This window comes from Oryctolagus cuniculus, chromosome 7 (genome assembly GCF_964237555.1).
Source record: "Oryctolagus cuniculus chromosome 7, mOryCun1.1, whole genome shotgun sequence".
NCBI classification, from domain to species: Eukaryota; Metazoa; Chordata; class Mammalia; order Lagomorpha; family Leporidae; genus Oryctolagus; species Oryctolagus cuniculus.
Window position 1 is genome coordinate 46968207 of NC_091438.1, and position 20733 is coordinate 46988939.

Below are 20733 nucleotides of genomic sequence, written 5' to 3' on the forward strand. Positions count from 1 at the left end.
GATAAAGACTGGAGAGCTGTTTATTGAATGTGACCAGGAGGTCATTAGTCTTCTTGATGGGAAGAATCTCAGTGGGCTGGTGGGGGCAAGAACTGAAGTGATTGAGAAGGGAATCAGAAGCATGCAAATGGATATAATGTGTATAGGTGACTCTACATGCTGAGCTGTGAAAGGAAAAGAGAAATTAAAGGATTAAGTAAATACAGACAAGAATTAAGAGAATGTTTAGAATTTTTTTCTTTGGATCACGAGAGATACCTGAGCATGTGTATACGCTGAGAGGAGAATGTCAACAGAAATGGAAAGGTTAAAAATAGTGGAAAGACAGGGGCCAGCATGGTGGTGCAGCAGGTTAAGCTGATGCCACGTTAAGAAATCCATATCAGAGTGTGGGTTTGGCTCCTGGCTGCACTGCTTCTGATCCAGCTCCCTGTTATTACACCTGAGAAAGCAGCAAATGATAGCCCAAGTGTTTGGGCCCCTTCCACCATGTGGGAGACCTGGATGGAGTTCCTGGTTCCTGGCTTCAGCCTGGCCTGAAGCTGGCTGTTGCCGCCATTTGGGTGTCTGTCTGTCTGTCTGTCTTTCTTTTCCCCTCTCTCCCTCTCTCTGTCAATCTGCATTTCAAATAAATCTTAAAAAGTAATAAGAGAAAGAGAAAGGATCTGTAGCCATATGCAATTACACTCATATATGGGAGATAGAGTACAGATGTACTCAACTAAGGGTTCATAGTCAACTCTTCCCACTCTGTGCTAAGTGGAAAGGATACTGTCGCTCCCCCTCTTCGTGGAGGAACGACACAGGACCCTGCGCTGTTCTTTCTGTCTGCTCGGCCCTCCCCGGGTTTGCTGCTGGTTCTTCCCGGGTTGGCTACTATCCCTTCCACCTCCGTGGAAGGGCAGTTCCCCCTGGCCGCATTCCCCACTTCCGCAGGGGAGCGGCACCCCGCCGGCCGGTTCTCTCGGGGGCTGCACGGGTTCCCTTAGATGTTCCCCATAGATGTTCCTGGTGCATGCCGTCTCTCTCCTCCTTTATAGTCCTCCTCCGCCAATCCCAACTCGGCTGAGTACGCTGCTCTCCAATCAGGAGCAAGTCCTACAGTTAATTGGTTGAACTGGAGGCAGCTGTGCGGAAGCTGTTTACTTCTCTCCCAGCGCCATATTGTGGGAGAGCAGATGCATAGAATAAGTCCTAATTCGAGTAACTTAGTCTAGTCCGGTTGCTCCCCACAGATCCCCCTTTCTTTTTATTTTTGGCGTTGATACGCGCCTGTCTTCGGTGTCCCGCGGTACACACTCTGCTCTACTTGCTAGAGTTGCCACAGGCTCTTACAAGTCCTATCAGGCAAACCGAATCCAAGCCTTCTCATTGCCTTATTGTGGGGGAGACTTATTAGTGTTGGTTCGTGCCTATCTTCGGTGACCTGCAGCTCATACTCTGGTCGAGCTTTGCTGGCGCTTACCGCCTTAAATCAGGCAGACCGAATCCAAGCTTAATATTGTTGTATTGTGGGGAAGCCTTACTGATGTTAATTCGTGCCTGTCTTCGGTGACCTGCGGCTAGCCGCCCAGGTGCTCATCGCCTCACTAATCGGGCAGACCGAATCCAAGCCTTCTAATTGGCATGTTGAGGGGAGGCCTTATTTTTCTCTATTTCTCTATCTCCGGGCATTCCTACCTCTCCCATTTCACTTCTATCTTCCAGCATTCCCATTTCTCTTTTACTTCACTTCCAAACTTCTGTTTCTCTTATCCCCGCAGCTTCCCGCTCTCATTCCATTTCTAAACTTCTGTTTTCTCTTATCCCCGCGGCTTCCCGGCGCCTCGCCCTGCCGGCGGGTTCCCGGCTCTGCGCCGCTTCAGCCCGCGCGCCTCTCTCATCTGCGCAGCTTCCCGGCTTTGCGCGGCTCGGCTTTGCGCGCTCCGCGGTCTCCACGCTTAACCCTTTCGCGTCTGAACCACGGCCTACGCCAGCGTTCCCTATCTATTCACGCCCCGTGCTCTCTCTGCACGCGGCGGCTTCCGCGAGTAACACAGCGTAGCTTGCGTCTCCGCCACTAGGATTCAATCTAAGTTCCCCGGGCTAGCCTGGCGAATTCAACCCAGCGTACGTCTCCGCCCCACGATTTGGCTTCCCGTCCTTTGCTCCCCGGGCTAATCAGACGGATCCCAATCTGGCTTACGTCTCAGCTTCTGGTTTCAACTTTTCGCCCCCTATTCCCGGGCTAACTTGAGAACCCCAAAGTGGCTTTCGTCTCCGCCTTGGCCTGCCCCCCGCGGCTTCAATTTCCCTAACATTTTTCTCTACCCGGTATGTTTCCCCAAGCTTTCCTCCAACGATATTCCTCCCTCATTTCTCCTGGCCTCTCCCCACAGTCCGCGTCCGAGTCTGTTTGTTCTAGCTTTCACTTTCGCTTTCGACCTTAAAGATTTCTCCCAGCTTCCCCCCGTAGTCCGTATCCGAGTCTATGCCTAGGCTTTCAACAGCTTCTTCCGGCACCCTTTTCGGCCGGCTTTTCCCTAGGCTGTTTGCTAGTCTCTCTCTCCGGTAACTTCCCAGTTCTTCCCGTTTCTTCCCTCCTAAGTTTGCTATCCGTTCTAAGTTTCCTATCCGAGCTAGGTTTCCTATCCGAGTCACGGCACCATTATGTCGCTCCCCCTCTTCGTGGAGGAGCAACACTAAACCCTGTCTAGGCTTCATATCCGAGTCACGGCACCATTATGTCGCTCCCCCTCTTCGTGGAGGAACGACACAGGACCCTGCGCTGTTCTTTCTGTCTGCTCGGCCCTCCCCGGGTTTGCTGCTGGTTCTTCCCGGGTTTCGGCACCATTATGTCGCTCCCCCTCTTCGTGGAGGAACGACACAGGACCCTGCGCTGTTCTTTCTGTCTGCTCGGCCCTCCCCGGGTTTGCTGCTGGTTCTTCCCGGGTTGGCTACTATCCCTTCCACCTCCGTGGAAGGGCAGTTCCCCCTGGCCGCATTCCCCACTTCCGCAGGGGAGCGGCACCCCGCCGGCCGGTTCTCTCGGGGGCTGCACGGGTTCCCTTAGATGTTCCCCATAGATGTTCCTGGTGCATGCCGTCTCTCTCCTCCTTTATAGTCCTCCTCCGCCAATCCCAACTCGGCTGAGTACGCTGCTCTCCAATCAGGAGCAAGTCCTACAGTTAATTGGTTGAACTGGAGGCAGCTGTGCGGAAGCTGTTTACTTCTCTCCCAGCGCCATATTGTGGGAGAGCAGATGCATAGAATAAGTCCTAATTCGAGTAACTTAGTCTAGTCCGGTTGCTCCCCACAGATACAGTGGTGAGCAAGACAGCTGCTGACCCTGCCTGCCTGGAGCTTACAGTCAAGTGGACAGATGACGTATGTGGCTGCCTCATCCACTGGGGTATGAGAGACAAGACAATGTGCCTTGGTGCATCTGTAGGTGGCAAAAAATTGGTGAAATTCTCCTTTTATGACCTCTCTTTTCTCTGAACATGGATGTGGGTTCTGCTGAGACGAGCAAGGAAGTGGAAAAGAAAGAATCTTGAGAAAAAAGGAAGAAGCTTGAAATAATTGCTTTTGGGGGCTGCCGCTGTGGCGCAGCAGGTTAAAGCCTTGGCCTGAAGCACCGGCATCCCATGTGGGCGCTGGTTCTAGTCCTGACTGCTCCTCTTCTGATCCAGCTCTCTGATGTGGCCTGGGATAACTGTAGAGGATGGCCCAAGTCCTTGGGCCCCTGCACTCTCATGGGAGACTGGGAAGAAGCTCCTGACTTTGGATCGACGCAGCTCCAGCTGTTGCAGACATCTGGGAAGTGAACCAGTAGATGGAGGACCTCTCTCTGTCTCTACCTCTCTCTGTGACTCTGTCTTTCAAATCAATAAAATAAATCTTAAAAAAGAAAAAAAAAGAAAGAACTGCTTTTAGGGATTGGGAAAGGGTGATTTTCCAAGCTTGGAGATAGTGAATTTACAAAGACTTAATCTTTGAGATTATGTGATTTTCTTCAGAACACCAGGGAAATAGGAACAGAGTCACCTTGATTTGTCTTTTTTTCTTTAAAGATATATTTATTTGTTTAAAGACTGGAGAGAGAGGGAGGGAGAGAGAGAGAACTAATCTTCCATCCACTGGTTCATTCCCCAAATGGCCCCATTGACTGGGGCTGGTCAGGCTGAAGCCAGGAGCCTAGAACTCCATCTGGGTCTCCCCTATGTGGGTGGCAGGGCCCTACAACTTGAGCTATCTTCTGCTGCTTTCCCAGATACATTAGCAGGGAGCTGGATTGGAGTGGAGCAACTGGATTCAACACTTGCTCTGATATGGGATGCTGGTGTTGTAAGGGGCATAAGGGCAAACGAACAAACGCCCCCAATTTGTCTTTTTTTTTTTTTTAACAGGCAGATTTAGACAGTGAGAGAGAGACAGAGAGAAAGGTCTTCCTTTTCCGTTGGTTCACCACTCAAATGGCCACTACGGCCGGTGTGATGTGCCAATCCGAAACCAGGAGCCAGGTGCTTCCTCCTGGTCTCCCATGCGGGTGCAGGGCCCAAGGACCCGGGCCATCCTCCACTGCCTTCTCAGGCCACAGCAGAGAGCTGGAGTGGAAGAGGGGCAGAATCCGGCACCCAACCAGGACTAGAACCTGGGGTGCCAGCGCCACAGGTGGAGGATTAGCATATTGAGCTGCGGTGCCGGCCCCAATTTGTCTTTTGACGTAGCTCTCAGATACATCATTTCTTTCCATCCCCAGTACTATCATCCTTGGCTGATTGCCCTCTCCTTTCATCCTTGGATGAGCTTGTTTTCTTGCTAATAGTTTTCCTGGTTAAAAACAAAACAAAAAGAAGAGTTGCAATAGCATCCTACTCCTATCAGATTATTTAAGCTACTCACCTTAGCATTCTAGGTCTTCTGCAATTTGTCTCTGTCTTTCCCTTTCTCTTGCTCCTGACTAATGCCTTTTTACTTATCAGCCTCACAGGATCTTTTGCTCTGCATGCTTTAGGCTCCATGCTCATCAAAGAAAGCTTTTGCTTAAGCTATTTCTCTGGAACATTTTCTTCTTTCTTTTGCACCAAACCAGCTCCCTCCAAAGTTCTCATGTCCTCCATGATAAAATGTATCTATCATCCTTCATCATGAAGAACATTATCTTTTTCTTTCCATTTAGAAATTTATGTCTAATGTAGTTTTATTTTTAAAGAAAGATTTATTTTATTTGAAAGAGTAACAGAGAGAATGAGAAGCAGAATGAGATCCTCAATCTGCTGATTTACTCCCCAAATGCCTACAAAAGTAGGGGTTAGGCCAGGAGCTTCATCTGGATCTCCCACGGTGCAGGGGCCCAAGCACTTGGGCCATCTATCACCACTTTCCCGAGTCATCAGCAGGGAGCTGGATTGGAAGTGGAGCAGCTAGGACTCCAACTGGCACCCATATGGGATGGGCTTAACCCACTGCATCATAGTGCTGGCCCCTGCTTTAAAAAAAAAAAAAAAAAAAAAAGGTGGGGCCTGCATTGTGGCACAGCAGGTTAGATTGCTGCTTGCCATGCCAACCAGCATCCTTTACCAGAGTCCCAGATGCTCTGCTTCTGATCCAGCTCCCTGCTAATCGTCTGGGCAAACAGTGGAAGATGGCTCAAGTGCTTGGGCCCTTGCACCCACTTGGGAGGCCTGGATGGAGTTCTAGGTTCCTGACTTTGGCCTGGCATATCCCCAGTTGTTGTGGCCATTTTGGAGTGAACCAGAGGATGCAAGATCTATTTCCTCTCTCTGTCACTCTGCATTTAAAATAAGTAAGTAAATTTTAAACAAAAACAGCCAGAATTGAAAGATGAGTTTATTGGCTGGTGCCGCGGCTCACTAGGCTAATCCTCCGCCTGTGGCGCTGGCAACCCGGGTTCTAGTCCTGGTTGGGGCGCCAGATTCTGCCCCTCTTCCAGTCCAGCTCTCTGCTATGGCCTGGGAGTGCAGTGGAGGATGGCCCAAGTGCTTGGGCCCTGCACCCACATGGGAGACCAGGAGGAAGCACCTGGCTCCTGGCTTCGGATCGGCACAGTGCTGGCTGTAGTGGCCATTTGGGAGTAAACCAATGGAAAAGGAAGACCTTTCTCTCTGTCTCTGTCTAACTCTGCCTGTAAAAAAAAAAAAAAAAAAAAAAAAAAAAAAAAAAAAAAAAAAGGTTTATTTTGGCTCAAAAACTTTAAAATCAACCCGTTGTTTGTTTGTTTTTTTGTCTGTTAAGATTTACTTATTCATTTGAAAGACAGAGTTACAGAAAGATAGAGATAGAGAGAGAGAGATATCTTTCATCTGCTGGTTCACTCCCCAAATGGCCACAATAGCCGGAGCTGAGCTGATCCAAAGCCAGCAGCCAGGAACTTCTTCTGGCTCTCCAACATGGGTGCAGGGGCCCAAGGACTTGGGCCTTCTGCTGCTGCTTTCCCAGACACATTAGCAGGGAGCTGGATTGGAAGAGGAGCAGCCAGGACTCAAACTGGTGCCTATATAGGATGCCAGCACTGGAGGAGGTGGCTCTACCAGCTAAGCCACACATTGCTTTCATAATGCTCACTTTCCTTGAACTGTTTGAAGACCCCTCATATTTGAGTATCTAGCCCTGTGCTAGGAACTGTGGAGATTGAACTCCTGAGTGCCGGTATATATATCTTTCTCCTAAAACTATTTTCCAGTCTTTGAAACAACCCCAGCTGTCTAATGAATTGCCTGGGATGCAGGATCTCTCAGCAACTCATCATTGTTGCTGATTCCTTTATCTCACTGGTTCTCCTGGTCTTAAATATCTGTCTGTCTCTCAGCATGTGTGTTTATGTGTCTTGCTTACTCACAGTGGGGTTTAACCCGCCCTGATCCCAGTCCTGTAAGGCTGGCCTAGAAGTGCAAACCTCTGCCTCTCTTTTCCTCTAGTCCAGATGCCAACATGTGGGTGGAAGTGCCCACTCAGATAAAACTATCCAAGAGTGCCAATGTCTCCTAGGCCACCTACTTTCTTGGGAATTTTGAGAATGTCATTTGTCCCAGCTCCACGCAGGGAAGAATCCTAGCAGGCAATACCAAGGTGGAAGCCTCATTCTTCCTCCTCATTGACATTCTTAACATCAAAGGGTCTTTATGGGGGGTAGGGATGGAAAAGGAGCAGTTTTTCTGTTTGGAAGGCTGTCCAGGGCCCTCTGAGGAAAGACGGGACATCACTAATCCTCAGTCCATGTGAGGTTAGGGCAGCTGGTCACTTCCACCCTCTTTCAGGTCTCTCCATGGCTCCTCTTCCTGAGTGAGTCCATTAGTCAATCGGTCTCTTGGCTCCAGCCCCTCTCACCTGTCCTCTTCCATCAACTAATAGCCTGCCTGCCAGCCACCCTGGCTTCCTGGCTCCCTCATTCCTGCTGCAGTGGCCCAAGTCCATCCTGCCACGACTGTAGAGGAGAGGGGAGCTGATGGGGACCAGGGAAACCTCCTGTTGACACCGTCTTGTCCCCTTCCCAGACCTCTTTTTTGGGGTCAGGATGAACCAGGGGCAGCACATGAGGAGAAATAAGGAGACTGAGGTAAAAAAAAAGCCCAGTGAGACGGTACAGAGTAGGGCTGGGGCGGAGCAGGAGAGAGGCGGGAGACTCCCTAGGCGGCAGGGTCGCCAAAGCCTTTGAGGGGAAGGAGAGGGGAGGAGCGCGCAGGCTCCGCAGCCCAGCCCCGCCGAGGCCCCCGGGTTTCCTGTCTCTTTTGCCAGCTTCTCCTCCGTCTTTGTGAGATTTGCTCCCAGAGCCTCTGTCAGCCTGCCTGTGTCTTGTGTGTGTGTCTCCTTCTCTGTCCGCGTCTGGGAGGCTGTTTGCGGGTCTCTCCATGTCTCGCCTGGCTCCGCTCTCCCGCTCGCCCTCCCGGCCTGGCGCTCTAGGTGGACAGGGCTCCCGGCGCCCCTCCCCGCGCAGCACCATTGGCGGAGAGGTGACGAGAAGGCGGTGTTTAGCCGACCTCCGAGGGCGGGATTAGTTGTGGCGACCTGGAGGCGGGCCGGAGGCGGGTCCGGCTGGGAGGCGGGCGGGGCGGCTGGGGCCGAGCCCAGAGCTCCGGGCGGTCGCATTGTTTTCCTCCGCGGATCCGCGGACAGAGTGGGGGGCTGCACTCGGACCCAGGGCTCTCCCGACCCGACAGTAACCCGGAGCCCAGATCCAAGCACTGTCCATTTGTGACGCCCGTCACACATCTCCTGAAGCCCAACTAAGGATTGCGAACTCCGTGCAGCGCGGGGCCGCTGGCCGCCCACTGCGATCTCTCTCCCGCTGACCCGGATCTCGGAGCAAGTACCCGGGGACAGGGATGGGGCTGCGGGGACACGGGGAGGGATGAGTGGGCGCCACCGGCCCGGGGCAAGCTTCCGAAGTGCTAGAGGGATCTGGGCGGGTGCGGGCGCGCTGTGAGCCTGGCTGGCGGAGAGGGCCGTCAGAGTCGGGGTGCGCGGGGGACGAAGGGATCGTGGCCGAGCCCCATCACTGCACTGTTGGGCAAAGGGGCTGGGCGCCTTTTCCGACAGGGCTTTCTCCGAGTCGCATCGAGCTGGATGGGGGAGCACGACAAGGGATTGTTGGAGGCACGCACCATGCAGAGGGTGGAAAACCTGGCTCCTGCCCACCCCCCTCCCCAGCAGGGAAACTAAGGCTCCCAGACTTTCGGAGAAGCGGCCGCTCTCAATGCCACTGCGGGGATGGGGAGAAGGATGTTCCGGACTTTGGTGTCAGGGCTGCACGTCTGTCCTTGTGCAAGCGGGAGACCGAACACTCCCCAGAGGACTGGCTTGGGCACAGAGTCTGGGAATGGGGCCCTGAGACACATCAGTCCCAGCGCCCATCTCCTTCCTTCACCCCACTCCGCTCGGGGCTTTGTTAGACTGGTCTCCGAAGGAGAAGAGCCCAGCTGGTGACTGCATCCCGAACCCACCGACCGAGCTCCGCGCTGGCCTCGGGCCCGCCCTCGTCGGTTCCCAGCCTCTGGCCCTGTTTCCTGGCCTGTGAGACCCGCCTCCGCTCCCCAGCCCCCCGCTCCCAGCCCCACTTGGTCTGCGCCTGCAGGCCCCTCCAGCCCCTCCTCCCGCTAACGTGGCTCTGGGACCCGGTCCCGGCCCAGACTCTGCTACACGCCCCTCGTCGGAGCCCTGGATCCAGTGAGGGGGAGACACGTCGAGCCCCTGGCCTCAGGCCCACCTCTTGCAAGGCTCCAGACACCTGGATTACCCTCTTTGGGGGTTGGGTGGGAGGGAGGGTAGGTGCTGAGCCTGGGACTGAAAGCCAAGCTAAGGTGGGGGAAATGTCTTGGAGAAGGGACCTTGTCGTCCTGCCAGGTCCTCGGAGCGCCCTCGCTCCCCTGAGGAAGGTGGACGGGGGGCGGGCAACCAGCCCAAGGGCTTCCTGCTATTGTCCCCAGCCTGGTCTCCCCTTCCCCGTCCCTTCCCCAGCTCCGCTAGACTCTGGCTTTGACCCTGGCCACTCCCCAGAGGTGGCTGCTGGGCCAGGAGGAAAGAGAAAGGCTGTTTCCTCTTCCCAGCAAGGGAGGATCTAGAAGGGGGAGAAAGAGTGGGCCAGGTCTCTCCCGTTGGCTTCAGAGGGAGGGCGGGAAGCAGCTGGGATTCCTCCCGGGTACTGTGAACCTTTCTCCAGGCCAGCGGTTGGGTGGGAGCCGCCCAGATGCTACTCCCCCAAAACAACCATGGGCATCCCTCTGAAAGATATGTCACAGTTGAGTGTGTGTGTGGGGGGGCAACACAAAGTGTTATTACAGGCTGGATTAATCCAGCCTAAAGTGAAGAGGGGTGGGGGCCCAGGAGTAGACAAACTGGGGGCAGGGAGACAGGGCCTGCTCTCTCCGGGAAGAAGGAAGGGGTTGGGGGTGCTCGCTATCAGAGCATTTTGCCTGGAAATGAAAAGCATGTAAATGAGATGCAAATTAGCCTCTATTGTCCCTAGCTAGAGCGCTTTTGCTAAGGAAGGCTGTTGGATTCTGAGGGTTTTAACATGGGAGTGGTCCTCTTGCCTTGCAAACTCTCCCAGGGTCCCCTTTTTCCAAGGCTGGCCCTGCAGCTCCAGGAGTTCCCAGCTGGGAAGTGTCCCCTGCCCTCACATCTCTGCACAGGAAGCCACTAGTGCCAGTGTAATGTAGCTAATGCTAAATGTCATCGCCACCCCTACCCTGCCCCTAGGGCAGCACCTGGGGGTGGGGGGAGCGGCCTCCACAGACTTTCCCTGAGTTTTACATTTACTTCTAAGGTAAAGGACCCTTAACTCAGGCTCTTCCCTCCTTTTGTCCCTTGTTTCATCAGGTCAGAGGTCTCCTATCCCCCTCAAACCCCCCAGGTGTCACCATCCCAGGTAAGGAAAGGACAGCAGCTCCTGAGGGCGGGGGATGGAGGCAGGCACGGCCTGGAGCGGGAAGAGGGTCTGGCTGCACTCCCCGCTTGCCAGGAAGCAAAGTTGTTTCCAGGGTGAAGATACCAGTTGCCCAGGGCAACTTGGGGGGGGGGCAAGGAGAGGAGACAAGCTGTGCCCCTTCCTCTTCCCCTGGGAGGCTGGGCATCCGGAAACCTGGGATGGGGACCAGGAAGGAGGCTTAGCCTTTCAGACCAGAGGGTCGTTAGCTTGCTGACGCTGAGGACTGTGCCCCTGGGGAAGGGGTCATCATTAGGCGTTCCTAACCCTTCCCCTCCTCCAAGTCTCTCGGGACCTTACCTGACGTCAGCCTCCCCACCAGTGACGCTGGATTGGGGGTGGGGGACGCTTGGGCCTTGCCTCCAGGACTGGAATTACTGGAGAGAAAGAGGAGGGCTGGGCCTGCCCTGGAGTCCCCGGTTTCTCCTTTAGTGTTCGTAGTGGCATGGGGAACTACTGTTAGCACTTCACGAAAGAAAGATTCTTACCTTTCGTGACCTGATTTCCAGAGCCTGCACAGCCCCTCACTTCAATTCCAGGGGAAGGCAGGAAGCTGACAGGCACCTTCCTCTGTGGGTCCCCGCCAGGGTCAGCTGGCTGGGGGAGGCTGTCGGGGGGGAAGGAGACCTGTCTCATCATCTCTCCCACCATATCCATCTTTTCCTGGACTTTGGGCTACAATTGCCTGTCATTGAATTATTTATGTTTCAATTTTACAGGCAGCCCCGATGAGGGGAGGAAGGGAAAGAGGGGCACATCAGCCATCTCGCCTCACCAGTCCCTTTTATCCCTGGCTCCTCGGAGAGGGGGTGGGTCTGCTTCCCCTCCCCCCCCCCCATTAAGTACATGCATTGGTTCTTAGGAGCCAGAGATGGAACAGGGGGCTAGAGAGGCTGGGAGGGGGCACAGTGGTCGAGGAGACAGCTGCAGCCAGAGCTAAATTTAGCCTCTGATCTGGCTTTGATGCAGATTCATTTTTGGCTGAGACAGGCCCCCTTCCCCTCCCTATCCAGCTTCTTCCCTAGCCGTGGGAAGGGCCCCTGAGGCCTGAGTTTAGACCAGGACGATGACCCCTAGGCTGCTGCCCCCTGCACCCTGGTCTTCCCTCAACCCTAGCAAGGACCCTGGCTGCCACCCAGCTGCCTCTGCCTGGGCTCAGTGCTGCATTGCTCCCAGGGTGCTTTGGGGGTCTGCAGGGGAGGGGGAAACTGACTTGATGCCCTCTTCCTCCTCCTGGTGCCAAGGAGTCACTATTTATACTTTTAAGGCTTGAGTGTCTAATTATAGCTGAGATGGGGTAAGCACAAGGGGGGCCAGGAGGTGTCACCTACCGAACGTCCCAGCCCCAGCCAGGAGAGGGGAGGAAGGGCTGGGTGAGAAGGCAAGGAGGGGTGGCAGGCGCGCGCTGTCCTTACCTGGGGTCATGCAGACACGCCCCACAGCAGCCAGTTTGGGCTGGCTGCAGAGGGAAGGGCCTTGAGTGACAGTGACAGCCGCCTGGGTCTAGGGCAGTGCTGGAGAGAGCGCGTTCCCCCACCGCCCCGCCCCGGGGTCTTCTGGGGGTAGACTGTGAGAGGAGCCTGCCTGCGTCAAGGCTGGAGGGAACTTGGCCCCTTCCCCTACTGTTCTCTGTCTCCCCTTTCAGGGCCAGCATATGGGTGAGGGGGCACCCCCTGGGGCCTGAGCTGCCCCGCACAGGATGCCCCGTGCCCCCCACTTCATGCCCTTGCTGCTGCTGCTGCTGCTGCTCTCACTTCCCCACACCCAGGCCGCCTTTCCTCAGGACCCGCTCCCTTTGTTGACCTCTGACCTGCATGGTGAGTGCCCCAGAGCGACCCTGCCCCCTTAGTGAGCAACACTGAGAGCCCCCCCCCAGCCCCCACCCCGGGTGGGAGGGCCCCAGCATCCTGCGAGCACACAGAGAGCTGGCACCTCCGGGCTGCGGCTCCTCAGCCCTGGGCCTGCTTTCTCTCTTAGAGGCAGGGTTATATGGTCGACAAGAAGCCAGGTTTGAATCCCTGCTGAGTTACTCCCTGGCTGTGTGACCTTGCTTAGGTTATTTAACCTCTCTTTGCCTCAGTCTCCTCATTTCCAAAATAAAGACAATAACAGGAATCAACCTCTTGGAGATATTTAAGGATTGAATGCATGTAAAGTGCCGAGAACCCTGGCGCAAAGTGCATCCTTTACATTTGTCTGCTATTGTTCTTAGCTACAATGGAGTCTGGGACTAGTTCAGTGGTTCCCAGCACCTCTCCCCACCCTCCATCCCACTTGCGCCACCAGTAAGCCTAGGTCCCGCCGTGGCAGGAAGTGTAAACCCACGTTTCTGAGAAGCTCCTTTATCTACAAATATCTGTAGGATTTTTAAGGTTACGTAGCATTTTAAGGCTAAGTGTAGTTGGGTTATTGGGAGTTGGGAGATAGGTAAGAATAGTAACCACTTACGCGTGCCAGACGCAGGTCTGAGCACGCTGTGACCCATACGACGCCTGTGCCTGCACTGGGCCCCCCTGGACCACTGAGGACTACAGTTCCGTGGTCAGGCTGGGGGCATGCAGGAGTTGGTCAGAGGAGGTAGAAGCTTGGAAGTGCCAAGGTGGCCTATAAAGAAATTGAGGGGTGGGTGCAGAGAGGAAAGGAGTGAGTGAATGTTCCAGACGGGACGGTGTCCAGGGTGGGCGAGAGAGGGAACTGCCAGTCCCAAGGGGTTCTGAGACGGGAGTAGGCTCAGCTCTGGAGTCGGACAGTCCTGAACTTGAATGCTGGTGCCAACCACTTCCACGAAAAATGAGCTTGTTCACATTTGTGTGAAACTTCAGGCTCTGCATCTGTAAAATGGGCCCGTGTTAGTACTGCTTCGTAAGGGTAATGAGGTAAATGAGACAGTGCACCTAAGGTGCTAACGTGGGCAGGAGTTGTGGCGTGGCCGCAGCTTCAGGGATCAAGTCCTGCCTCTGCTTCCCATCCAGCTTCCTGCTAATGTGCCGGGGAGGCAGCAGATGATGCCTCAAGTGCTTGAGTCCCTGCCACCCATGTGGGAGACCTGGGTGGTGTTTTTGGCCCATGGCCTTGGCCTGGCCCAGCCCTGGCTGTCACAGACATTTGGGGAATTGGTAATGAAAGACCTCTCTTGTCTTTGTAGCTCTGCCTTTTAAATAAATAAAATGAATAAACATTAAAATAATTTTTTAAAACAATAATAAAGCGCTAACACACACTGCCTGGAGGAGATTAAGTGCTCAGCGTCACTGATACTATTTTTATTAATAGTGTTCGGCCACCTCACATATCCAGCTGTCCATGGCCGGCTTCCATCTGCTGGAGGCAGTCAGGGGAGACGTGGGTGCTCTGGCTGGCCCTCAGCACCGCACCTCTCCCTGTCCTCCAGGTGCTCCCCCGTTAGCCTGGTTCCGGGGCCTGGAGGATGATGCTGTGGCTGCAGAACTTGGGCTGGACTTCCAGAGATTCCTCACCTTGAACCGGACCTTGCTGGTGGCTGCCCGGTAAACTGGCCGAGGCACAGTTATGAGGCAGACTTGCATGCGGCTGGGGAGACATGGGACCCACATGGAGGGGACACGTGCAGGTGCACAAGCCATGGGACACAGACGCGCTTGGACTCGGGGCACAAATGCCAAGGCGTGGGGGGAGGGGCAGGAGGCCGTACTGTCTGCCCTGAGCAGTGACCAGGGGTGAGGCGGGGGCTCAGGAGCTCAAGTGGGCTAAGGAGCCTTGGTTTGACTCTCACGCCTCCTCGCCTGCTCTTGCAGGGATCACGTCTTCTCCTTCGATCTCCAAGCCCAAGAAGAAAGGGAGGGCCTGGTGCCCAGCAAGGTGAGGTGCTGCGGCCGGAGGGCGTATGGGCCTGGGCACGAGCCTGAGACGGGTCTAACGGGGGCCCCGTGGGTGGGAAGAAGGAGCCACAGCGTGAGGAGGGGTGAGGTTCTGCCCCACCATCATCCCTCTGCTACTTCTCCTCAGTATCTGACATGGCGGAGCCAGGATGTGGAGAACTGTGCGGTCCGGGGAAAGCTGACGGTGAGGAGTGGGCTGAGACTGGGGAGGGAAGGAGCGGGGCAGCGAGCCCGCAGCCTCCACCCTGCAGGCTTCAGGCATGCCCAGTGCCCTGCCCGCCTGTCCCAGCTCAGGCCCCAGAGGAAAATGGGACGGGCACGAAGTCGGGGTTTTCCTTTCCTTTGCACTCCTCGCAGAAAAGGGGGGGAGGCTTCAAAAGGCCCAAAGACTTGCCCCAGACTGCGGGGCGAGCGACAGCCTGGCTGCATCTTTACCCCACAGTGCTGTAGCTGGCTCAGGGGCATCCCCGCCCCCCCCCCCCCCAGTCCCAGTCCCAGGGACCCCTGTCGTTGACTGAGAATTTGGGCTCTTTAGGACGAGTGCTACAACTACATCCGTGTCCTTGTTCCTTGGGACTCGCAGACGCTTCTTGCCTGTGGGACGAACTCATTCAGCCCAGTGTGCCGCAGCTATGGGGTATGGAGGAGTGGGCGGGGTCAGGACGGATGTCAGTTTGATGGGGGAAGGACCAGGGCCTGGGGGTGGAGAGCAGCAGTGCCCGGGCTGCAGGGGGTCCAGAGGACTCTGGATGGGGGCACGGAGACATGAGGAAGCGGGCTATGGAGCCAAACTCCAAGACCCCGAGGGTTCCAGGAACTTGCTCCCTCTGCCTCCAGATAACTTCGCTGCAGCAGGAGGGTGAGGAGCTGAGTGGGCAGGCTCGGTGCCCGTTTGATGCCACCCAGTCCAACGTGGCCATCTTTGCAGGTGCGCACTCGGGCATGTGGCTGGAGGGAGCACCCTCTTCCAACTTGGTCTTTCCCTCAGGCCCCCAAGTGGAGGGCGGAGGTGGGGGCGGGGGCCAGGCCTCGGTAGGAGGGGCGAGGTACAGATCCCTGAGCCCTGGCCTGAGCCCTCCCCCGCCCTCCAGAGGGCAGCCTGTACTCAGCCACAGCCGCAGATTTCCAGGCCAGTGATGCTGTTGTTTACAGAAGCCTGGGGTCTCAGCCCCCACTCCGCTCCGCCAAGTACGACTCCAAGTGGCTCCGAGGTCAGGGCGGGCCTGGGGGAGGGGGACTGTTCTTGGGGAGAAGGTTCAGATAGTGTGCCGGGGGTGCGCTGTGCGAGGGGGAGAGACAAAGTGGAAGCGGGGTGGGGGACCCCTGAGCAGCCACGGGTCCTCCCCCATAGCCTCACCTGTCGCTCCCCACCGCAGAGCCGCACTTTGTGCACGCCTTGGAGCACGGAGAACATGTCTACTTCTTCTTCCGAGAGGTCTCTGTGGAGGACTCCCGGATGGGCAGGGTGAGCTCGTGGGCACCGGCGAGAGGATCTCGGGCTTCTGTTGGTCCTGGAGGAGCCAGTCTGAGTCAGGGGAGACCTCTCGACCCTAATCTGCACACCAGAATGCCTTGGGCTCTGAGCCCCCCAGTGGGCCTAGCCTCCAGGCCTCTGCCCCCACATCCTGCGGGCCCCCCCGCCCCCGTGCTGACCCGGCACCCCATGCCCTTCATGTGCTGTGATCCTAACGTGTGTCTCCCGTGCCCTGAAGCACCACGTCCCTCTCACCCAGCCGGCTCTCGTCCCTTCTCCTCCCTCAGGTGCAGTTCTCCCGTGTAGCCCGCGTCTGTAAACGCGACATGGGCGGCTCCCCTCGGGCCCTGGACCGCCACTGGACCTCCTTCCTGAAGCTGCGGCTCAACTGCTCCGTCCCTGGGGACTCCACCTTCTACTTTGATGTCCTACAAGCCTTGACTGGGCCTGTGAACTTGCATGGCCGCTCTGCTCTCTTTGGGGTCTTCACCACCCAGACCAATAGGTGGGTTCTGGGGTGGCCCAATCTGTCCCCGCCTCACTGGCATCCAAACCCCCCTCTCGAAGCCTGATGATGGGGATGGAGAGGGAAGCTCCGAGCAGAGCCAGTTGCGGTCCTGCCCACCTTTGTCCCCCTAGCATGGCATCCAGTGGCCGCCTCGCCTCCTCAGTCTCAGGGAGCCGCGGCTCCTACCTGGGAGAAGCCCTGCAGTCCCTTTAGCACCCACCCCACTTCTTTTCTCACTCCCCCAGCATCCCTGGCTCTGCGGTCTGCGCCTTCTACCTGGATGATATTGAGCGTGGGTTTGAGGGCAAGTTCAAGGAGCAGAGGAGTCTGGATGGGGCCTGGACCCCTGTGTCTGAGGACAGGGTACCCTCACCCAGGTACCCAGCATGGGGCTGGCTTTTGCCAGGGGGGTGGGGGGGAGGTAGAAGCAGTGTCTGCTTCCGAGACGGCACTGTGAGGAGGGGGTCAGGTGTCCAAGGCCCAGGGAGAGGCCCCAGTGGGTTGGCAGTGGGCCTGGAGAGCTGCAGCAGGGAGGGGAGCGGGGCGGGGCGGGAGCAGGGGCAGCCCAGGTCCCCGTGCTGAGCGGCCCCTTGCCGTGTGCCCACCAGGCCGGGCTCCTGTGCAGGAGTAGGTGGAGCGGCCTTGTTCCCCTCCTCTCGAGACCTCCCTGATGATGTCCTGATCTTCATCAAGGCTCACCCACTTCTGGACCCCGCTGTGCCACCTGCCACCCATCAGCCTCTCCTCACTCTCACCAGCAGGTACGGGGCTAAAAGCCGCTGCCCCTGCCCACCAGGTGAAGCATATTGGTGGGAGGAAAAACTCATGAAGCTGGAAGGGAAAGAGCTAAGGAGGGAGCTCTGGGGTCCCGGGGACGGGCACAGGAGCGGGCTCTCCTCCCAGAAGGGCGCCGGCTCCCACTAGGCAGGCTACCCTGACCTGAGGCCTGTCCCTTCAGGGCCCTCCTGACCCAGGTAGCTGTGGACGGCATGGCTGGTCCCCACAATAACACCACTGTCCTGTTCCTCGGCTCCAACGACGGGACAGTGCTGAAGGTGCTGCCCCCAGGGGGGCGCTCCGGGCGAGCTGAGCCTGTCTTACTGGAAGAGATTGACGCCTACAGCCCCTCCCGGTGAGGCCTTTGGAGGGCGCAGGGACGGGATGGGAGGTGGCAACATGGGAGACGTGGGGATGGGTTGGGACCTCCAGCACTGGCCTTTGTGGGACAGCAGCTGTGGCGTGGACAGAGGGGCTCTGTGGGCTGTGCTCAGCTGGCTGTGCCCTGCCCACTTTCTGCTCTTCAGCACACCCAGGGGACAGGCAGCGTCACTTGCTCCTCTGATCCATGGTGGCCTCACCCTAGGTGCGGTGGCAAGCGGGCCGTCCAAACAGCACGACGCATCATAGGGCTGGAGCTGGACACGGAGGGTCACAGGCTCTTTGTGGCCTTTTCTGGCTGTATCGTCCACTTCCCACTCAGCCGCTGCGCCCGGCACGGGGCCTGTCGCAGGTGAGAGGGGTGCGGGGCAAGTTCGCTGGGCCAAGAGGAACGCAGAAGCGGAAGTCCCGGTGTGGCAGGGCGATGAGGGGGGCTGTGGGATGAAGGGGTGCTTCGCCCGTTCTCAAGGTGGGCAGCAACCAGGGTGGAAAGCAGACTGGGGGGAGTGGGATGGAAACGTGGGGCCGGGAGCCTCCTGCGGGTCAGGTGAGCAGAGCGGCAGCAGGATGCATGGGACTGGGGTGGAGAGGGTCCCAGCCTCGCGTGACTGTTTTCCCAGGAGCTGTCTGGCTTCTCAGGACCCCTACTGTGGATGGCATAGCTCCAGAGGCTGCGTGGATGTCAGAGGTGGTGGGTAAGTGAGGGCCCGGCGGGGGGCCGGGGATGAGGCGTAGGCCTGCACTGAGCCCCTCCCTCTCCTAGGACCGATGTGGACTGGGTTGGGAGCCAGGAATCCCCGGAGCATGGTGACTGCCAAGGTAACCGCGGTGGCTTTCTGTTTTCCTCCCTGTCACTCGCACCCGTTCTTCTGGAAGCTGGCCCCGGCCCCCATCTTCACCCCGCCTCTCCTTCTTTGTAGATGGGGCCACCGGGAGTCAGTCTGGCCTGGGGGATTCTGCTTATGGTGAGTCCACCTGTCCCAACTTCTCCCCTTGCTTAGCCCCCACACCACGTGTGCGCCCCCTAGCGGCGGCGGCCCCCCCCAGCACAGAGCTCAGAGCTTGGCACACAGTAGGGTGCCTAATAAATAGTTTTTAATAAACAAATGAAAGACTGTCCTGCATGGTGAGCCCATCCCCACACCGCAAGTTCCAGATTCCTGTTCGAGAGGAGGGGGTGGTAAGGCGGGGGGCGGGGCTTGAGAGCAGGAGCCTCACTGGCTCTGACCTGGTCTTTGTCACCAGTGCTTCTGGGTCCTGGCCCTTCCCCTGAGACCCCCAGTCCCCCCAGTGATGCCCACCCCCGGCCCCAGTCTTCCACTCTTGGAGCTCACACTCAGGGTAAGGGGGCTTCCCGGGAGGGACAGGAGTGAAGCGTGGGGCTGCTGTCCCTGGGGCTTTTTCCGGCTCCTGCCTGATCGGGTTCGGTGCTCACTAACGCCAGTTTGGAGCCTCCCTCCGCAGAGCCGGGCATCCGGCCTGCTGCTGCACCGGCAGTGTGGCAACTGCTCATGGCATGGCTACAGGGGCCAGAACTGGGTTGGGGACTCCCAGGCCCAGGCGGGTGGTGCGACGGGCTGCGTGTGTTGAGGGGGCCCGGGGAGGCGAATCCTGAGGAAGGGTCCGGCTTTGTGGCGTGTACCTGAGCAGCAGCAAATGTTGAGCCTTCGGAACTTGCCAACGCGCCCCCTCTAGGCACTGCCCGGTCCCGCGCACCCCCTACCCGAGGCTGAGCCTCCCTCCTCCTCCCTCTCGGTCGGCAGGCGTGCGCCGGGACCTCCCCCCAGCCTTGGCCTCCCGCTCGGTCCCCATCCCACTCCTCCTGGCCAGTGTGGCCGCGGCCTTCGCCTTGGGCGCCTCGGTCTCTGGCCTCCTGGTCTCCTGTGCTTGTCGCCGCGCCCACCGACGTCGTAGCAAAGACATCGAGACCCCCGGGCTCCCGCGCCCTCTCTCCCTTCGCAGCCTGGCCCGGCTGCACGGCGGGGGCCCAGAGCCGCCGCCGCAGCCCAAGGACGGAGACGCCGCGCCTACGCCGCAGCTCTACACCACCTTCCTGCCTCCTGCCGACGGCGTGCCCTCGCCGGAGCTGGCCTGCCTGCCCACCCCAGAGTCCACGCCCGAGCTGCCCGCCAAGCACCTCCGCGCTGCCGGGGGTCCCTGGGAGTGGAACCAGAACGGGAACAACGCCAAGGAGGGCCCGGGCCGCGCGCGGGGCGGGAACGCGGCGGGCGCCCCCGCGCAGCGCGTGCTGGTGAGGCCGCCGCCGCCCGGCTGCCCCGGGCAGGCGGTGGAGGTCACCACCCTGGAGGAACTGCTGCGCTACCTGCACGGCCCGCAGTCGCCCAGGAAGGGGGCCGAGCCGCCAGCCCCAGCCCCTTTTACCTCGCGGCCGCTCCCACCGGAGCCTGCGCCCACCCCGGCGCTATTTGCAGACCCCAGCCCCTTACCCCGGGAGTGTGCCCCGCCTCTGAGGCTGGACGTGCCCCCCGAAGGCAAGTGCGCGGCCCCCAGCGCCCGACCCGCGCTCTCCGCCCCCGCTCCCCGCCTGGGGGTTGGGGGCAGCCGGAGGTTGCCCTTCTCCACCCACCGTACGCCACCTGCCCTGCTCACTCGGGTGCCCTCGGGAGGGCCCGCCAGGTACTCTGGGGGTCCCGGGAGGCACCTCCTGTACCTGGGCCGGCCCGAGGGGTACCGAGGCCGCGGCCTGAAGAGGGCGGACATGGAGAAGTCCCCGAAGCCTCCCCTCGGCGGGCCCTCTCACCCGGCCGTCCCTAGTGGCAGCCATTTTAACTTTTAAAGAGAACAGCTCCACGGCCTCAAATGGCACCCTCCAAGGCCGTGGCCGCGGACGCGTCTCCACGGACAGGCCACCTCCTCCTCTCCCGTTCCCCACCCCCAGCGTTCCTGGACTCTGAGAGTCTCCCGGGGTCCCCTGTCCCCTCGGGTTTATTTATTGACTGTCGACTGTCTTCCCCCCTGTCCTCGAGAGAGGAGTGGGAGGTGAGAAGCTCGTCCCCTCGGTGAGCCACAGCATTTCGGGGGGCACCGGCAGACTCCCACTCCCCGCTCCCAAACAGCCAAGCTGCCTTAACTCGCCCCTCTGGGCTTCCTCCACAGACTGGGCGGACTGACGGACGGGGCTGGGGCCACGCGCGCGTTGTGTACAGAGTTCTCGGGCCTCCTGGGACTGGGACGTGCCTCCTCCTACTGTGTAGGAGCCTCCGCTTCCCAATACAGCTGTGTCCCCGAGCCGCTGCCTGCCTTCACTCGCGGCGGGGGAGGGAGAGGTCGGCGGGGAGGGAGGGGTGCGGAA

The 20733-nt window shown here is 58.3% G+C and overlaps 1 protein-coding gene across 6 annotated transcripts; it reads left to right on the plus strand.

Moving 5' to 3' along the window:
- The first annotated feature begins 8020 nt into the window (after positions 1–8020).
- On the plus strand, positions 8021–20669 carry SEMA6C (semaphorin 6C). Of its 6 annotated transcripts, none has more exons than XM_051856057.2 (20): positions 8021–8304; positions 10318–10366; positions 12069–12240; positions 13815–13929; positions 14197–14260; positions 14408–14464; positions 14816–14917; positions 15118–15208; positions 15372–15491; positions 15657–15745; positions 16042–16259; positions 16508–16639; positions 16871–17023; positions 17221–17394; positions 17626–17772; positions 18041–18115; positions 18184–18239; positions 18341–18385; positions 18666–18761; positions 19184–20669. In XM_051856057.2, the coding sequence occupies exons 3-20, from the start codon at positions 12123–12125 to the stop codon at positions 20215–20217; spliced, it is 2886 nt and encodes a 961-aa protein (XP_051712017.2). In that variant the 5' UTR covers positions 8021–8304; positions 10318–10366; positions 12069–12122; the 3' UTR covers positions 20218–20669.
- The last annotated feature ends 64 nt before the right edge of the window (positions 20670–20733 follow it).

Excerpts from the sequence above, each read along its gene's own strand:
- SEMA6C (XM_051856057.2), top strand. The coding sequence starts at position 12,123 with ATGCCCCGTGCCCCCCACTTCATGCCCTTGCTGCTGCTGCTGCTGCTG. Across the intron at positions 17,395-17,625 it reads GACGCCTACAGCCCCTCCCG|GTGCGGTGGCAAGCGGGCCG; the intron begins GTGAGGCCTTTG and ends GCCTCACCCTAG. Across the intron at positions 18,386-18,665 it reads CCTGGGGGATTCTGCTTATG|TGCTTCTGGGTCCTGGCCCT; the intron begins GTGAGTCCACCT and ends CTTTGTCACCAG.